Source organism: Hippoglossus hippoglossus, chromosome 22 (assembly GCF_009819705.1).
Source record: "Hippoglossus hippoglossus isolate fHipHip1 chromosome 22, fHipHip1.pri, whole genome shotgun sequence".
In the NCBI taxonomy this organism is placed as follows: Eukaryota; Metazoa; Chordata; class Actinopteri; order Pleuronectiformes; family Pleuronectidae; genus Hippoglossus; species Hippoglossus hippoglossus.
In genome coordinates, this window is record NC_047172.1 from 325490 (window position 1) to 342989 (window position 17500).

General features: G+C 45.5%; 2 protein-coding genes across 2 annotated transcripts in view; both read right to left on the minus strand.

Annotated features, from left to right (window-relative positions):
• Nucleotides 1-245: 245 nt before the first annotated feature.
• On the minus strand, nucleotides 246-4537 carry dact1 (dishevelled-binding antagonist of beta-catenin 1). The gene is made up of 4 exons (XM_034575785.1): nucleotides 4290-4537; nucleotides 3599-3728; nucleotides 2983-3090; nucleotides 246-2509 (listed from the first exon to the last, which is right to left on the minus strand). Exons 1-4 carry the CDS (start codon nucleotides 4443-4445, stop codon nucleotides 387-389), a joined length of 2517 nt encoding a protein of 838 aa, XP_034431676.1. The 5' UTR covers nucleotides 4446-4537; the 3' UTR covers nucleotides 246-386.
• A 2500-nt stretch (nucleotides 4538-7037) lies between these two features.
• kiaa0586 (KIAA0586 ortholog) overlaps nucleotides 7038-17500 on the minus strand; it is a 30709-nt gene continuing 20246 nt past the window's right edge. Inside the window, exons 9-26 of the mRNA XM_034577029.1 lie at nucleotides 15826-16083; nucleotides 15123-15195; nucleotides 14537-14674; nucleotides 14255-14456; nucleotides 13685-13855; nucleotides 12864-12991; nucleotides 12651-12791; nucleotides 12065-12270; nucleotides 11845-11969; nucleotides 11513-11709; nucleotides 11291-11444; nucleotides 11013-11172; nucleotides 10518-10708; nucleotides 9767-9819; nucleotides 9565-9675; nucleotides 9305-9476; nucleotides 7877-7941; nucleotides 7038-7106 (exon numbers count right to left, since the gene is read on the minus strand). Coding sequence (XP_034432920.1) covers nucleotides 7038-7106; nucleotides 7877-7941; nucleotides 9305-9476; nucleotides 9565-9675; nucleotides 9767-9819; nucleotides 10518-10708; nucleotides 11013-11172; nucleotides 11291-11444; nucleotides 11513-11709; nucleotides 11845-11969; nucleotides 12065-12270; nucleotides 12651-12791; nucleotides 12864-12991; nucleotides 13685-13855; nucleotides 14255-14456; nucleotides 14537-14674; nucleotides 15123-15195; nucleotides 15826-16083 — 2614 coding nt within the window. The remainder of the gene's footprint in view (nucleotides 7107-7876; nucleotides 7942-9304; nucleotides 9477-9564; nucleotides 9676-9766; nucleotides 9820-10517; nucleotides 10709-11012; nucleotides 11173-11290; nucleotides 11445-11512; nucleotides 11710-11844; nucleotides 11970-12064; nucleotides 12271-12650; nucleotides 12792-12863; nucleotides 12992-13684; nucleotides 13856-14254; nucleotides 14457-14536; nucleotides 14675-15122; nucleotides 15196-15825; nucleotides 16084-17500) is intronic.

The window sequence follows — 17500 nt, forward strand, 5'->3', positions numbered from 1 at the left end:
TGTGAAGGTAAATTTAGACACAGGAAGCTGATATGTTAGCCAATCACTGAAAGGTTACTGACGACAATGTACGCCAGAATATTCCCTCTTGTTCTTTTTCTGAATTTAAAGGTCACACTGAAGAACACAAAAGGAAAGATGAGCATCCCCACAGTCATCAGAAAACGGCAGCTCCTGAAGTCGTGATTACCTCAACACTGAGTCGATCAGATGAACTCATGCTTTTACAAGAATTGGCTGGTTTGGATTAGTCTCTCAGGCTTCGGAGGAATGGAGTTGGTTTGAATGTCACACATGTTTTACATTATATGTAGTTCAGGTACATAAGAAGTGCGTGGGTAAGACATTCCAGCAGGTAGGACGGTGGTTTCCTGCCTCCAGCTGACTCACACAGTGGTCATGAGTTTGAGTGAACCTGACCTGAACCTCAGGATCTTCTTCTTCAGGTTGTGAGAGGCCTTAATCTTGACGAAGGCCTTCACCTGAGCTGGTGTCATGTCTTGCCCCATCACCCTGGCCCCTGGTGGCCCCAACTGGTTCAAGCCTTTGCCCATTCCACCTGTCCCACCACCAGCTCCACTCTCCACAGTATCACTGCTGGTGGTGCTCTCCTCCACGTACTCCCCCTCACTGGACTCACTGTCTCCAAAGCGGTTGGTGGTGTAGTTGGATTTCTCGTCCTCAGTGGTGTCCATGATGGTGGAGTGAAAGAGCGACGCACACTCGGCTGAATACTCCGAGTCACTTCCTCCGATGTAAGAGTACGGGCTCCTCAGCTGCCCACTGGAGGGGCGGGACATGTTGGCTGCAGCAATACTGAGACGCTCTCTTCTCTTCCGCCGCTGAGTACGTCTGAACGCCTCATCGTGTGCGACATCCCTGGTCACACGTAGCCGCCGGTAATCGTGACGTTTGTGTTTTGGTTTAGCAACAACCATGACCCGGTCACGCCTGTGGTGACGGTGATGATGGTGACTGTGATGGTGGAGGTTTCCATGGTAACAGTGCGTGGATGTGCCTGAGTGCACACTGCTAAGTGCGAGTGTGGAGTGTTTATCCAGGACTCGGCCTTCTGGGATGGACACAGGGAGGCGTTCCATTATGGACGAGGAAGCACGGCCAGGTGCTCTCCTGGAGACTTTAATGTTGCTAGAACCTCCATCCTCCAGAAGCTGAGACTCTTTAGAACTGGACCTGCGGTGAGATTTTTCCTCTTCTCTCTCTGAAGGCACATTGTGTTCAGAGGTCCGACTCATCTTCATCGTCGTGGTGATCTTCCCCTTGAAAGTCTTGGTTTTCTTTCTGCAACCTTTGCAGATTTCGATGTTCTGCCGCTGGGCAGGGATGTTCTTAGTGTTAACCATGTGACTGCTTCTTCCTCCTCCACCTCTTGCTTTGTCCTGAGTCTGGGAGTAGGACCCTAGAACTGTAAGCTCCAGCACTGACCTATCCCCTTTCTCCGTCTGGTCGGCTTGCAGAGGCTTGGGGCTGTTTGTAGGAGATGCTGGTTGTGTTTTGACAGTTTGTGGAGATCTGAGGAGCAGTGCCGGGTCAGGGGGGTAACATGGCTGCTTGGGGGTGGAGTCAGCTTTGGGAGTGCCCGGCTCCGTGACGTCTTTAGGCAGAGCGGTGATGGACACTGCTGACGGAGGCAGCAGCCCTTTGCTCTTTTTTGTCAGCAGACTTGTGTTCATGTCCTTTTTGGTGAAGAAACCATCATTCTCAGCACTGTCCATTAGAGAGCTGCTCTGGTTTTTTGCCAAGTCACTGCTGTTCATCTTGAAGCCATCTTGCTTTGTGTCAGCGCTGCCACCATTGACGACATTTTGAGTCTCCAACTCCTCGGCTTTAGTCTCCACAGACCAATATCTCGGAGGTGACAAGGGAGCAAATTCTGCTGCTCTTGCTGCTGCTCTGCTGGTGGGTTTCAGTTCATACCCCTTCAAAGTCTTTAAACCAGAACCACACACCGGCCTCACACATAGACTCGCCTGCCTCTGGATGCTCTTTGACGGTTCAGTGCTGATGCTGGTCCTGGGTCTGCTGGTCCTGACTGGCAGTGCTCTCCGCTGTAGCAGACTGTATATGTAGCTGTCCAGACGCTTCTGAGACTGAGTGTGGGATGAGGAGGGGATCGGCCAGGATGAGCTCTGAGGTACAAGAGGAGCTGGAACAGAACCTGGAAGAGACAAAGATTCTGGTTTGATAACTTCAATACCAGCTTCAATGGTTTTCAGGAGTCCATCGTTTCTGCTGTGAGCGCAATGACCCAACATCTGAAGGAAGTTGGGGCTCTGGACTGCCACGGCGTGGAGCGGGCTTGGGTAACGGTACACATCGCTGCCATTTTGGACCACCAGGTCGCAGTGATTCTTCGACTGGGAATCACAGGAGACAGAATCCAGGGTGGGTGGGTGAGGGGCAGAGAGTGAGCGACGAACTGTTCCAGACAAGTCGTCACAAAGTCCTCCAACCAGAACGTCCCAGTCCAAACAGCTGCTCCGCTCATCTGAGACGAGAAGAAGTTTCACATTAGTGAGCTGCAGATTCAGGATATTCACAGTTGGAGGATTTGTGTTCGTACAGGTCAAACTTTGCAGTGTCGTCATCAGCAGCAGGTCCACAGGACAACGTTGTTTGGACTTTCGTTAATAAAATTTACATCTACACATCTTCCGCCACAGGCTAAAGACACATCTCCTCTGACTACACCTGGGTTAACAAGATGAGGATGTAGAAACGAATGTACATGACTCCTGCTGTTCTGGGTTTGTTCCCTCATGGCACTTATTGTAATATGTAATATAATGTAATTTAATGTAAAATGTTGAAACCAGAGTCTGTCAGGTCAGCATGGATGATTGACAGCAGACAACAGATCAGTCAGAACACTGACCCCGCCCCCAACAATAAACCAATCATCTGCAGACTCCTCCCTCTTCCCCTCACCTGCCCATCATCTGATCAACTGATGATCTGTACCTGTCGACGGAAGGCGTCCGTCAGCGTCCGCCGCCGAGCACAAGCACTCGCTGGAGACCGAGTCCGACGAGTTAGAGAGCGAAGCCGCCTCACTCAGCTCAAAGAAGCCTGAGAGACAGGAAGTGATGTCATGACTGAAACACCCTGTGAGGTACGGAGGGTCAGCAGGTCACTAGCTTCTACCAACTAGCTACTGACATTACTGACTAGTTACGAAAAGGAAACAAGTGTAACTTACATTAACCAACTAGTTACTGACTTTTACCAAATAGTATTAGCAGTGTTAGAAATCATGAGAAATTCTAAAAATTAATTAAAACGTATTAAATTAAAATATATATTTATGTTGGTTTCATGAAATTTAAAATTAAATTTTCACAATTTTTTTTACAAAAGGTAAAACAGACATTTTTACATCATTGATTAAATCCAGAACTTTTAGAAAAGATCCTCAAGAAAAGAATGTTTTAAAACAGTTTCATTGATCCAAATATAAAAATAAAATAATCTGCTTTATAAATATAATAATTACAGTAGCCAGTATTCGAGTGAAGTGAAGAGTAACTAACTATGACTATAATTGGGAGTATAAAGTACTACTTAGTAATACCAGTACCTGAGCTGGGCCGGCTGTCGCTCTCCAGCTTGTCAAGTGACGAGTCCGGGTCCAGTCGCAGGTCGATGATCTGTCGGTCCAGCTCCTGTAACTGATGGATGAGGCTGGCGTCCGTCCTCCTCAGACAGTTCTGATGGACACACACAGACAGACCCGTCTCACCTGTGTCCTCTGACCCGTCTCACCTGTGTCCACTGACCCGTCTCACCTGTGTCCACTGACCCGTCTCACCTGTGTCCTCTGACCCGTCTCACCTGTGTCCTCTGACCCGTCTCACCTGTGTCCTCGGAGAGTCCTGGTCCCAGAGGAACCAGAACCGACTTCGACAAACTTCGACTCATTTCACTCATAAAACCTGAAGCTGCGTCGTCATGGATACAACCTGAACATCAGGACAACTCATGACCTGTGTGTGTCTCAGTGTGTGTCTGTGTGTGTGTGTCTCAGTGTGTGTGTCTCAGTGTGTGTGTTTCAGTGTGTGTGTTTCAGTGTGTGTGTGTTTCAGTGTGTCTCAGTGTGTGTGTGTTTCAGTGTGTGTGTCTCAGTGTGTGTCTGTGTGTGTGTGTCTCAGTGTGTGTGTTTCAGTGTTACACACACTGATCTAAATTCCATCCTAACGTCAAAATCATCCCTGACCTTTGACCTCACACCTGAGTCTGTGTAGACCAGGGTCAGAGGTCATGAGACCTACCAGCCGTTTCCTGAGCAGCCGGATATCTTCCTCCTCCTCCTCCTCTTCCTCCAGCGCACTCCGGACCAGCTCCTCCTGCCGCTGCCGCAGAGCCTCCAGCTCCCTGAGGCCGGACACCGCCTCTCTGTCCCGGCTGCAGCGGCCGGACAGACGCATGTCCTCCGCCAGACTCAGGACTTTAACAACATGTGACCCGGATGGGTTAACCCGGGTTGATAAAGCGGGACAAACAGCCGCGAACTAGATCCACAATCCGGAAAATATGTCCACTCAGTTGGAGGTCCAGGTAAATCCCAGCATGCCCCGGGGCCGCGGTAACGGTGGAGATCCGGAGACGGTTCGGATCAGCTGCTGCTCGGAGACGGTTCGGATCAGCTGCTGATCGGAGACGGTTCGGATCAGCTGCTAATCGGAGACGGTTCGGATCAGCTGCTGCTCGGAGACGGTTCGGATCAGCTGCTGCTCGGAGACGGTTCGGATCAGCTGCTAATCGGAGACGGTTCGGATCAGCTGCTGCTCGGAGACGGTTCGGATCAGCTGCTAATCGGAGACGGTTCGGATCAGCTGCTGCTCGGAGACGGTTCGGATCAGCTGCTGCTCGGAGACGGTTCGGATCAGCTGCTGATCGGAGACGGTTCGGATCAGCTGCTGATCGGAGACGGTTCGGATCAGCTGCTAATCGGAGACGGTTCGGATCAGCTGCTGATCGGAGACAGTTCGGATCAGCTGCTGCTTCTGATGAAGCTTCGATCACACTGACCCTCAGCCTGTGAAACCCCGCCCCCTCCGCGCTGGCTGGCCAATCAGCTGAGCCATGTCAGCGACAATGATGACATACATTTCCTGTTGTGACCTTCAGAATAAAACAGATTTAAGAGTAGAGCTATATATGAATATAAAGACATGTACATAGACATACATGTGCACATGCACACGCCTCCATCAGGTCATTTATTTAAGTGAGATACTCGCACTTCTCCCTCACATCATTTTATTCAGTTCGTTTTCATTTATTTTTTATAATTTATTTAATGTCACATTTTAAAATGAGTTGATGAGTTGAAGTCAAAGTGTGTCACATGTCTGCTGCTGCTTCATGTGCAACAACAACTGGGGTAAAGGTCATCGCTGAAAACGACAGTTTATGTAATAGCTACAAAAATAATCTTGGTAATAACAATAATAAGATTGAATACTCATTCATTCGACTGGAGCTGAAGTTACACTTTAAATACATTTTCAATAAAAACTCATTTCAGTTACACACAAGGAGGAAGATCTCCATCTTCTGATTGGACAGCGAGAGGAAGTCACAGATTAACACCTTCAAATTAGAATAAAACCAATTGTTCCCAAAAGTCTATGATGAAGCTCATGAACATCAACAATAGTGAAGTTCACACTTCAACAGTTAATTCAATCCATCTGCATCAAATCACTCACAAATATCCTGTAAATATGTCTGATTGTTTTCATCATGAATTAATCTCTAAGAAATCAGCCAAGTTTACTGGAAATCTGTCCAGTTGTTAGTGTAGGAACCTGAAGACTAACTAACTAACTAACTAGTCAACTAACTAACTGACTGACTGACAGGTGAAAACATAGGTACAGATAAATAATAATTATAATATTTAGTAAAATAATCCGAATCTTGCAAACGACTCTAACTTAATTTTCAGAAACTGAACAAATCTTCAGTTAATTATTTACTACAAACACACGTGCTCTTATTGTGAAGGCAACATTCAGACCACTTCCTGTCAGAGTGTGCCAATTTATAAAAGCTTGATGCCCCGCCCCTCGGACCCGCACCCCGGGTCCTAACGCCTCCGAGTATCAGACTCTTCATCACGTTTGATATACAAATATAAAACATTTAAAGTGAAATTATTTAAAATATTGTGATAATGTCACTATTTGAACTATTTAATAAAATCATTTGAAAAGCAAAACTGAACAATTTTTATCACTGCTTCAGTGAAATTAAAAATCTGTGTTTTATTAGTTTTTCTTATTTAGTTTCAAATTTAAACTGAGATCAACAGTTCACAGGAAACAGAGTCTGAGTGGAAATATCCAAGAAAGAACAAACAGAACTGAGAAGATTCAATTTCATGAAAATCTGCAGGAACGTGACTTGTGTACGAAGTTCATCGCAGAGTGAGGCGACGATCAGGGTTTCAGCTCAGCTCCATTCACATGTTGCTAGTTCTCATCATATCTGCAGTTTGTGTACAAATCATTACAAAATCATTTCGACAAATTTATCATCATAAACATCAGAAAACTGTTCAAGATGGAACATTTTAAATGTGACTTGTTTCTGCTGCTGTTAAAGGTTGTTTGTGTTTCTGAGTTAAACGAACTCGGTTTCGTCATCATGAAAGATTCACAGCTGCTGAAGAATTAACAGACACGCAGAGAGAGAATCAGAAAGAAGCTGCTTCGTTTCAAAGGGAAACCTCAGGAGAAAAGAGCTGGAGTTATATTTAGAACTTGAGAAAAGATGAGAGAAGACAAAATGAGGTCATTTAATTGACATGACGTGAAACAAGGAGGTGAGATGAAAGGAGACAAAACGAGATCAGACAACATAGAGAAGAAACAAGAAGAGACGAGATATGAAGAAATAACACAACCGACATTCTCCACTTTCTGATGTTTTATAGACAAACAGTAAAAATAGAAAAGATTCATGAAGAATAAACCTGGTTGATCACAGGTGAGACTTTTATCAGAAGAGCTTCACTTTAAAGGATCAGAGGTTAAAGTCCAGGACCTGGTGTGAAGCCTCGGAGGCGGACCTGGGATCAGCTGAGACGAGGACAGTTACAAGTTTACGGATCAGACAAAATGAAAAAAGGACTTAATAAGTGAATGAAATCAAAACTACTTTATTAAAATAAAGAGCATTTTATTAGTGACTATGCAAGTGTGGAGTATAAATAATACAAATGTACCTTTAGAGACATAAACAAATTTAAATAGCAGCAAAGACAAGAAGAAGGCACCATGTAGACACGCCCCTGCTCTTCACCACTCAAGTTTAAAAACAATGACATCAGGAAGTTTTTAGTTACATGTTAAGTTTGTTAAAGGATTTATTTCTTTTAAAAGCAGGATGTGAGGAATCTGATCAGTGTTTATTAACTGATCGATCGTCCGTGTGGATCAGTCAATAAACGTGATGACTGGTGTATAACTGGAATGTGTCAGTCATACACCATATGAAACAGTCCATCGATCCACTGATGAATGGATGAATTCATTTTTCAAGATAAACCTCTTGGTCCAGCTTCTCTTGAGTCTCTTGTGATCGTGAACACATGTTTAAGTTTGAATCATTGTGAGCTTCAGGAAACTGTGCCAGGTGATGGTCCACATGTCAAAGAGCAGAGAAAGAATCAGTGGATTCATTCTTGTTGTGGGTTTTTGTGCTGATTAAACAGGAAACAATATTCTAGTGTGACTCAGGAAATGTTCAGCTTCTGTTTATCTTCCTAGAAAACATCATTGGTGGAGGAGTCTGTATCAGCTGCTGCACTGACCTCCTCCATCACCTCCTCCTCCTCCTCCACTCTGACTGAAGGCAGATGAACATCCATCCTCCTGGTTCCTCCCTCCTCCTCCTCCTCCTCCTCGTGTTCGGCTGCAGACACAAACACAAACCATCAGTTACTCCACTGATGAAGCTGGGATTTGTAGATATTTAGTCTCAATTTATTAATGTCACATCTACCCCCCTCCCCCCCCACGTTATATATATGAATATAATTAATATCACAAACATGTGACGAGTACTTTGACACATCGTGGATTATGATGGTGGATCGTGAATCAGAGATCGTGATAATAATGGTGGATCCTGATCATGATGGATCCTGATCCTAGACTATGATCACATCAAGTCTGCTTGATATATAATATGTCTCCTCAGATACTCGACCATTACTGACAATAATCCATCAGTTCATTGACCTTCAGCTACAAAGTGTTTATTCTAATCAAAGCTGTAAATACTCTGATCTCTCTGATGTTCTCTGTTCCACGGGACATCTGTTCACTTGTGTCCGTCCTGGGAGACGGATCCTCACATGTGTCTCTGAGGTTTCTACCTTCTTTACCTGTTAAAGGTTTTAGTAGTTTGACTCTTGAGGGTTAAGAACAGAGGACGTCTCACCTTGTTAAAGACCATGAGACAAACTGGGATTTGTGAGTATGGGCTATACTAATAAAACTTGATTGATTGATTGATTGATTGATTATGAATTCAGAAAACCTGAAGTCTGGAACGTGACGACTCTTCACCACTGACACTGTGTTTGCTGCGTGACTGAACGTTAACGTCTACAACAAAACTCTTTGATTGGTCAGTGAAGTGTGATGTAAACACTGTAAGCACTGCTATCACATCTAACACGTTCCCATGACAACCACAGAGAGAGTTCACTTTCATACCATAAACAGTGAAATGTTAAATATTTTCATTTAACCATCGTCCATGTATCAATCATCAATCCCATGTGACTGAGCATGTTCAGGTCTAAACTGGACTTACAGGTTTTAAATGTGTCTGGACTGAAAGTGACGTGAGAAAGAGAGAGGTTCAAGTAAACACAGAGCCCCCCCCACCCAGGGGTTGTTTTAGTCAAGGATCTGACACACACACGCACACGCACACACACACACACACACACACACACACAGCTCAGTCAGTGTAAACATGACCTTGTATGGAGATGTGGTGACAGAGTGGCTGGATGTGTGGAGCAAAACTCACGCACACAATACTTTCACTGTGTGTGTAGAAATACAGTGTCACAGCGCCCCCTACAGTCACTGATCACATTTCAGCAGCAGTTCCCTTCATTAGCTCTTTGTGTTCATCAGACTGAATCAGATAAATTCATATAAAACAAACTTGTATACAAGAATCTGATACAAAGTAAAGTAACAGCTGGTGAGATGTGATGGTTCTGACTCATCACAGGTTCAGTGTCCTCAGCTCGTACCTGAACACTGACTGATCTGTCCAGGTGAAGAGCTCTGACCCCGCCGGGCTGCCGTACTCCTACTGAAGTCCGTGGGATTTGTAGTCCTGTGAGGTTTTGTAGTGCGATTGTCTCTCACCTCTCCCATGCTCACCTCCTCCTCCTGACCCTGGTCCTGCCTCCCCCAGGAGCCCTGAGGACACACAGCGGGTCAGAGGTCACTGTGTGTGTGTGTCGGTGTGTGTCTGTGTGTGTGTGTATGTGGGTGGGTGTGTGTGTACCTCAGGTTGTGGTCTCTCTCCTCGGGGTGTGACTCCCTGCTCCATCTTGGTCAGCAGGGTCAGCAGGAGGCCGTGACCTCTGACCTGGCCTTCACTGGGGGGGTCATAGTCCTGGAGGACAGGCAGAGAGACAAACAGGCAGTGTGAGACAAACAAACCTCCTGTATAAACAGAGTGAGACATGTTCAGTGTTTTTTGTCACCATGTCGTGCAGCTCCTGTAGAGAGCTGGAGAAACTGCAGACGGCCCCCTCCTCTGAGACACAGACAGACAGAGAGACACTTACATCACAGCATCGGACACTTTCTACATTCAGGCTCCGTCTTTCAGTTTCAAAACTCATCCCTGTTGCTATGGTTACGCCTGCTGCAGTTTCCAGCCTCTGAATCAGAGACTTGTGTAAACTGGTCTCGTTTCAGTTTGAAAACTCTGGGTTTGTGTTTGAGTCTGAACAGAAACTGAGACTTTAGTAAACGATGACACGTTCTCTTCCTGATTGGTTCTCATCAGTCACATGACTCGACTACCAGCGGTGAACACAAAGCGTCGCTAACACTTCCTGTCAGTAACAGTTCCACCTCGTCGTCGCTCAGAGAAAAGAAATCCCTGCTCCGACTCTTCAGCATCACTGCTCCTCCTTCAGAGGAGTCTCTGTTACTAAGCAACCAGCTGCAGAGGAGACCATCTACTTCCTGTTTACACCACATGTGTATGTGAACGGTCATGTGACGTGCTTTCAGGTGTGTTAGTGTGGACGGAGCTCAAACTCTCGTAGTAGTGTGGAGTGTGGATGAAGCTTTACATTTCCAGCTTCACAGCAGGAAGTGATGACAGAAAGAGGCTCAAGTGGGATCTTCAGGATTATTAGTGACATGAGGCTGAAATGTGACGTTTTTGTGAAATATTTCTTGGTTTACTTTGCGATCAGAGAGAAGATGCAAGTATGATGATACCTGTCGTAGTAGTTAGCTGGTTGACACTGATGACCACCTCTCCCTCTGAGATGTGTTTCAATGCTGCAGAGCTGCTGCTCACAGAGCTGGAGGGGGACGCTGGTCCAGGGTCAGCATCAGGACCACGAGGAGACGGCGAGGACACGGAGGGGGAGGAGAGAGGAGGGTCCTCCTCTTGTACTGTCATCACCCTGAAGGAGGAGTCCACCATCAGCTTTAACAACTTTTCTTCAGTTTGTGAAACAATACGTCACATTCATTATGTAGCTGTGAGAACCAGAAACTTACTGCGTCAGCTCACTTTGATTTACACGATATTATCACGTGTGTCATATTAACACAAAATCAGTTATGAATTTTCCAAAAATGTCAGTTATCTGCAATATCAGATTATTGTATTGATCAGGTGTTAAAATACTTTTATATTAGCTGCTCTAGTTAAAACAGATAAGGAGCAACAATAATAACATAATAACGATAAGACATTAAACTAACAGCGGTTGTTGCTCTGTATCCAGGTGCTCCTCTGGTCGCTCCTCGTCCAATGGCAGCTCAGCCTCTAGCCAGGTCAGAGGGGGCGGGGCTTGATGAAGGGGAGGTGGACTTCCTGCTGATGGGGCGGGGTCAGGAGTAGGTGTGGGCGTGGCCTTGAGCTCTGAGGCAGAGAGAACCATCATCAGACAGTAAGCTGCTAATGCTAACAATGCTAACAATGATGTTACTGCTGCTCCCACTAATGCTAACAATGCTAATAATGCTAATGTTGTTTCTACCTGCAGCTGTGATTGGTTGAGGACACTCCTCAATCAGCAGGCTGGTTGGCTCAGATGTCGGGGGCGTGGTCGGGGGCGTGATTCGGTTGATGGTAATGGTCGGGCTGGGTGGAGGGGTCGGTACTGGTGTGGGAACCAGTGGAACCCTGTTGTCCTGGAACAGAAGGATCTGGTTTAGGGTCAGAACACAGAGCTGTTTCTCTGACACTTCAGGTTCCGTACCTCCTGATGTGCTGCTGGTCCTGGAGTCGTTGGTTCCAGTCCTGGTTCTGATCCTGTGTCCAGTGCATCCCTCTGTCCCAGCATCAACACCACAGTCTCGGTCAGAACCTCGTTAACCAGCTGCCTGATCAGAGCCGAGTCCACCAACACGTTGGAGTCGACAAAGAGCTGCAGTCCTCCACCTCCGGCCGCCTCCACTGAACACACAACAAAGACAAACATCACAACGAAGAAATCGGGAAACGTCAAAGTCACACACACACACTGTGTGAATGCTATAGTACCGGTCAGCAGACATCTGCTCTGATTGGTCCGTCCGTCTATGCACTCACCAATGTCTGAGGTGAAGCTCTGCTCCTCAAGCTCTGAGTGGTCAGTGGAAAGGTTGTGGGTTGGGTCAGAGGGAGGGGGGCGGTACATCTCTGAGATCATCCTGGACATCAGCTGCTGCTCCACCCTGACAGAGCAGAAACACACAGAACCACAACATGCTGCCAGAACCACCAGGATCCAGTACAGTTCACATCAGACCAGTTCAGACCGCTCTCTCACCACTCCACCAGCCGCTCCTCCAGGGCGTCTCTCTGCTGGTCTGTGTCCAGGGTGGAGGCCTGACCCTGGGCAAGGAGGGCAGAGCAGGCCTGAGGAGGGAAAGCTGGACCCTGGTACATGAACGGAGCAGGAGACGGACCCCCCTCCAGCTCCACAGCCTCCTCCCCCACCACACTCTCCTCCTCCTGGGGGAGAGCAGAGGAAACCTGGGGCAGGTTGGTTGTTCATGATCTCACATTATTTATCACATATAAATATAGTCAAACAAATACTTTCACCTAAATCTGATCAGATATAATAAAATATTCCCTCACTTTTTAATTGGTTACGGATCAATTGATGAGTCATTTATCAATCAAACATTCTGTTCCTTTTGAAACAAGATATCTGATGAAATTATTGAATTTATTAGAATCATTAGCTGTGAAGAATCAACTAAAGGTTCTGATGGGATCATTACGGATCAAACACTGAATCCTCCCGTCGTTTTCTGAGCAGTGGGCTCAACTTCAGGAAAGTGCAGTTTGTGTCCAGCAGGGGGAGCTGTGGGACTGCTGCTGACTCGGAGGAGGCAGATGGAACTCACCTGGAGGACATCAGCCACAGACAGGAAGTCAGCACCAGGGAAGGCGTTCTCCTCATCCTCCTCTTCCTCGCTCTCTGTCTCGATGACAATGTGTGATGGAGCAAGAGGCGGAGCTTCTCCAGCATTCAGCTGCTCCTCCCTCTGTGAACACAACACCACCTGTCAGTGACCTCTGACCTCCTCATGTGGGAGAGACAGTCATGTACAGCTCACCTGTGGTTGTTGCTCAGGTGCTCCGACCACTGCAGCCACAGTGAATGTGGTGGGAGGTGTGGGTGGTGATGTCATTTCCTGCTGATGCTGAGTGACACACCTGGAGGAAGAGTCCACCCTGCGACGACCTGGGGGTGCACGGGGTGAACCATTATCTCCACCAATGAGGTTATGTTTGCATCAGTGTGTTAGTCACAATAAGCACTGGACAGATTTCCAGTAAACGTGGTGAGGGAGGTTTTTTGGGTCAGATCTGGTTCAGGGGTGGATTCAGGAATTCTGTCAAACATTTTGAGATAAAACGTTTATTGATATTTTCATAGATTTCTCAGAGAATAATTCATGGATCTCAGAATTTAGTGGACTGTTAGTGGAGGTATGAGCTCTACTGAGTGATGATCTAGTTTCTTCTTGTTTTACAGATTCATTTCCCCTTTTGAATTGTATTTGTTGTTAATTGTTTGATATGTTTTACATTTATCTGCCTTCAGTATTTTTTGAAGCTTTTGTAATTTCATGTATCAATCTTACTTTTTATATTGTGCATTTTTTTGGTAAATTAATTTATTTTTCCCCTTTTGCCACTTACAATATATTCATAACTGCTTTGTTACTTTAAGTTAAATGTTGTTTATTATTTGTTTCCATTTATTTTAAAATTAATCTCAAAAGACTCATGAAGAGTTTTGTTTAATGAATGCACCCCCCCACTGATTTCTGGGTAATGCAGTCCTTCATATTTAAACATTGTTTACTGGGTTTATTTGGTCTCAAAATATTTACAATGAAGATGAAAGATAAATAAGAAGCTGTTAACTGACCCAGTGGGATCGCCATGGGAACAGTGTCAGCAGGGGTCACTGTAAGGTCAGCCGGGTCACCTGGCATAATGTGGGAGGAGCTGAAGATGAGGCGATGATGCAGTCGTCCAGGTGATGGACTGAGGGGAGGAGTCAAACTGGTCTGAGTCTTACAAGACTTTACCTTCACACCTGAGGAAAAAAATGTCACTGGTCTTTATTGATGTGACAGTAGAAACTAGTGATGTCATGAGAAGCCTTGCAATGTGTATGTGTGTGTGTGTGTGTGTGTGTGTGTGTGTGTGTGTGTGTGTGTGTGTGTGTGTGTGTGTGTGTGTGTGTTATGACATTGAGTGTGCAGCCTCTGCAGTTTTCTTACAGTCATTATACCTGATAACTGAAAACCCATAATTATCCTTTTTATAATGTTAATGGTCTTTTCTTTCTATTTACCACTTGGAGGCTACAGAGCCACTGTGGTTTTTACTGTGGAAACATCAGCGACCTCTGGTGAAGACGACATACAAACTCATCCTGAGTTGTTTTTATATATTTTGTTCAAGGCAATAAAAGTTGAAATAAAAAAACAACCTCTGACGCTCTCCACCAGGCGGGGGCGGGGCTTCCTGTTGAGTGGTGACCCAGGTGAGGTGAAGCGAAGGTATGGACTCTTCTTCAGGGTTCGTCTCAGACCTTCATACGGAGCTCGGCCGTACAGACGTGTCAGGTACGACTCTCCCTCCACCTGTTCTCTGTCTATCAGCCCACCTGGGACAGGCTCCGCCCCCTGCACCTGCATACAGACACCATCAATAAAACAACTGATCACCTGTGCGCTACTGATCAAATCAATCAATCACACGTCACTCTGACCGTTCTGTGTCCAGCTTTCTGTCCTGGACCTCCTCTCGGCCCTGCTACCTTACTTCCTGTCTGTCTGAGCACACTGATTGGCCTACCCCTCCCTGAGGGGGCGGAGCTCCTGGCAGCCCTCTCTGAGGACGTCTCAGCCTGAGGACAAGAAGAAGAAGAAGTTTCTGCTGCGTCGAAACGTTTTTGAAACCACGAGTGAAAATGTAAAACCTGTTCCACCTTCAGCAGAAAGCTGATGGGTGGACGAACCTCAAAGACAAGATAATAATAATAATACTGTAATAAAAATGTCATTTAGATTTTACTTTAGGTCAGAGATCAGAGGATTTTCCAGCCAAAAACATTTTGTAACCAGCTTTATACTTTGCAAATGAAATGTATGAGTGAAGTGACGTCAATGTGGTTTTGTGTCTATTTCAGACATGAACCATATCAACTAAAATTCAGAAAACATGATCCCACATGCCGTCATCCTCATCTTCATCCAACTCACTTCCTTTAAAAACCTTTATAAGACAGCTGGTTGTTAAAACACAGTTTTGCCATTTCTATCATTGTCAGGCCTTTGTGGAAGAGCGAGACGCACCTGGACGTCTTTGGACAAAGTGCTGATCCAGGCGTCCACCGTCCTCTTGATCCGAACCTCCTGAGTCCAGTCTCTGCAGAGACGACACAAAGTCAGACAGCAGAGCAGCACATCTCGTTTTCTGTGACCGAAGCTTTTATTAACTGAGACAGAATCCAAACATTCTGACAGCACACACACACACACACACACACACACACACACACACACACACACACACACACACACACACACACACACACACACACACACACACACACTACATTAGCAGCAGCCATCAGTGGTTGGACAAAAATCAGATTTGCTAGTTTTAATTTAGAAAAATAAACTATTTTCTTTTTCTTTGGCAGATAAAACTTCGTAGGTCTGAAGTTTTACTGATTAACAGGTTTAAAACTGATGAGTTAATGTTATACATTATCTATTAGCACGCAGACATGAGCAAGCTGTTAGCAGTTAGCAGACTTAAGTTAATAAAAGCTATCAATAAGTGAACATGAATAACTTAATGCTAGCTACCTGTTAGCATAGCATCACATCAAACATGTTTTTTTCCTGGTTTGTTAGCAGATAAATGTTGGTGCTGAAGATGGATGACCAAACACAGAGCCAGTTAGCTACTGGTAAACGATATGTTAGCTTGTAGTTACCATTAGTATCTTTGCACATGACCTAGGCCTCTGACATAACTTCTATTAGCTACCTGTTGGCAGCCAGCGCCTCCAGTTGGCAGTGAAGGACCTCTCCGTTCTTGGCTCTCAGCAGAGCCTCCAGGTTCTCCTCCAGAACCTTCTTCTGTCTCCGAACCTGACGCAGAACCCCACCCGCCTCCTCCAACATGGACGGTACCACAAGCCCTCTGTGGACCATCACAGACTGGGAATGGAACTGGCTCTGATTTTGTTGGGGCTGGATTTGATGGGACGGGACTTTTCTGGACTGAGACTGGTTTTGTTGGAACCTGGATTGTTGGGACTGGAAGTGGTTTGGTTGAGACTTGGTTTGATCAGAATAGGGTTGTTGGGACTGAATTGGTTGGGTGTGGGAGCTGTTTTGTTGGTGCTGAGGTCGTTGGGACTGGGACTGCTGGTCCTGGATTTGTTGGGAATGGAGCAGGTTTTGCTGAGACTTGTGTTGGTCCGGTGGAGGCCTGGTAGTTTTCACAGAGTCTTGTGGCTGCTGGATGACAGACATTCATTTGGATAAACAAACACAAACTCTGAGTGTTAGTCTCTGAGAGTTTGATGCCCTGAGTTGAGTCTCCAAGGTCAACCTTTCTCTCAGGCTGCGGAACAAAAACCCTGTGACATCATCAGCATGTTCTCAAAATTGACAGTGAGGAATTCTGGAGTTCTGACAGAAATGTTGTGTCTGTTGAACTCGATTCTCGTCTCATTCATTTTGTGTTCTCACCGTCAGCAGCATCTTTATCTCAGATTTCAGGCGTCCCATCTCCCTCATCACCTCGTTGGCTTCACTCGCTGCCACTCGACTGGGATTGGCAGGAGACTGTGAGTGAGTCTCTTTGCGTAGCTGCATTGCTGAGGTTACGCTGGGAGCAGCTTGGTGATAGAACTCCCCCCTGAATAATAATTAAAAAGGACCATTGGCAGAGTTTACAGAAATGTGTAAATGTGTACATCAACCTATTAGGTGGTGTGGATATGTTTAGTCTTATTTTAAAGAAAGAGATGAATAATTTGTGTGGCTGAACAAAGAAAGTGTAACTTAAGTTTAGCTGCAGCTTTAAAATCTGTTTCATTTATTTGAGTATTTTGACTTCATCTCATTTGTTAACTACATTATTCTTGTGATGTGACAGAGGTTTTGGTAAATTGACAAAAATAAGCAATAACATGTTTCTGTGTTATGGTTTTGTGTGGCCACTGTATCATTGAATAATGTTTTCAACAGAAAAAGATGTGAAGAATGAAGATATTAGAAAATAAGACTAACAAATGAGCCATACATCAAGTGATACATCAAACACAGAAGGGAACTGAAACAATAAAAGACATTGTTCAAAAGAGTGTTCAATAAGTAACTCATCACATTATTGTACCGTTTTCAAGTGTGTTAGTGTGGACGTTGATTCGTTCAGCAGCTAAAACATTCATGAGGACGGAGATTGTTTTAGTTTGGATGTGGCCAGAAAACAGAAATATAAAGCAAGAGGAGGGCGGCCGTCCTGCTGCCTTGAGGAAAGACACCGAGCTGCAGGACTCTCCCTGACAAACACAAGGTCATCCAGTTCAAGCTCTTTAAAACTACAGATAACTATAGATATAGATGTGTGTTAGTGTCCACACCAGAGCAAAGGAGAACAGACACAGACACACACACACACGCTGTGTCCTCTGTTTGACTCCTGAGGCAGC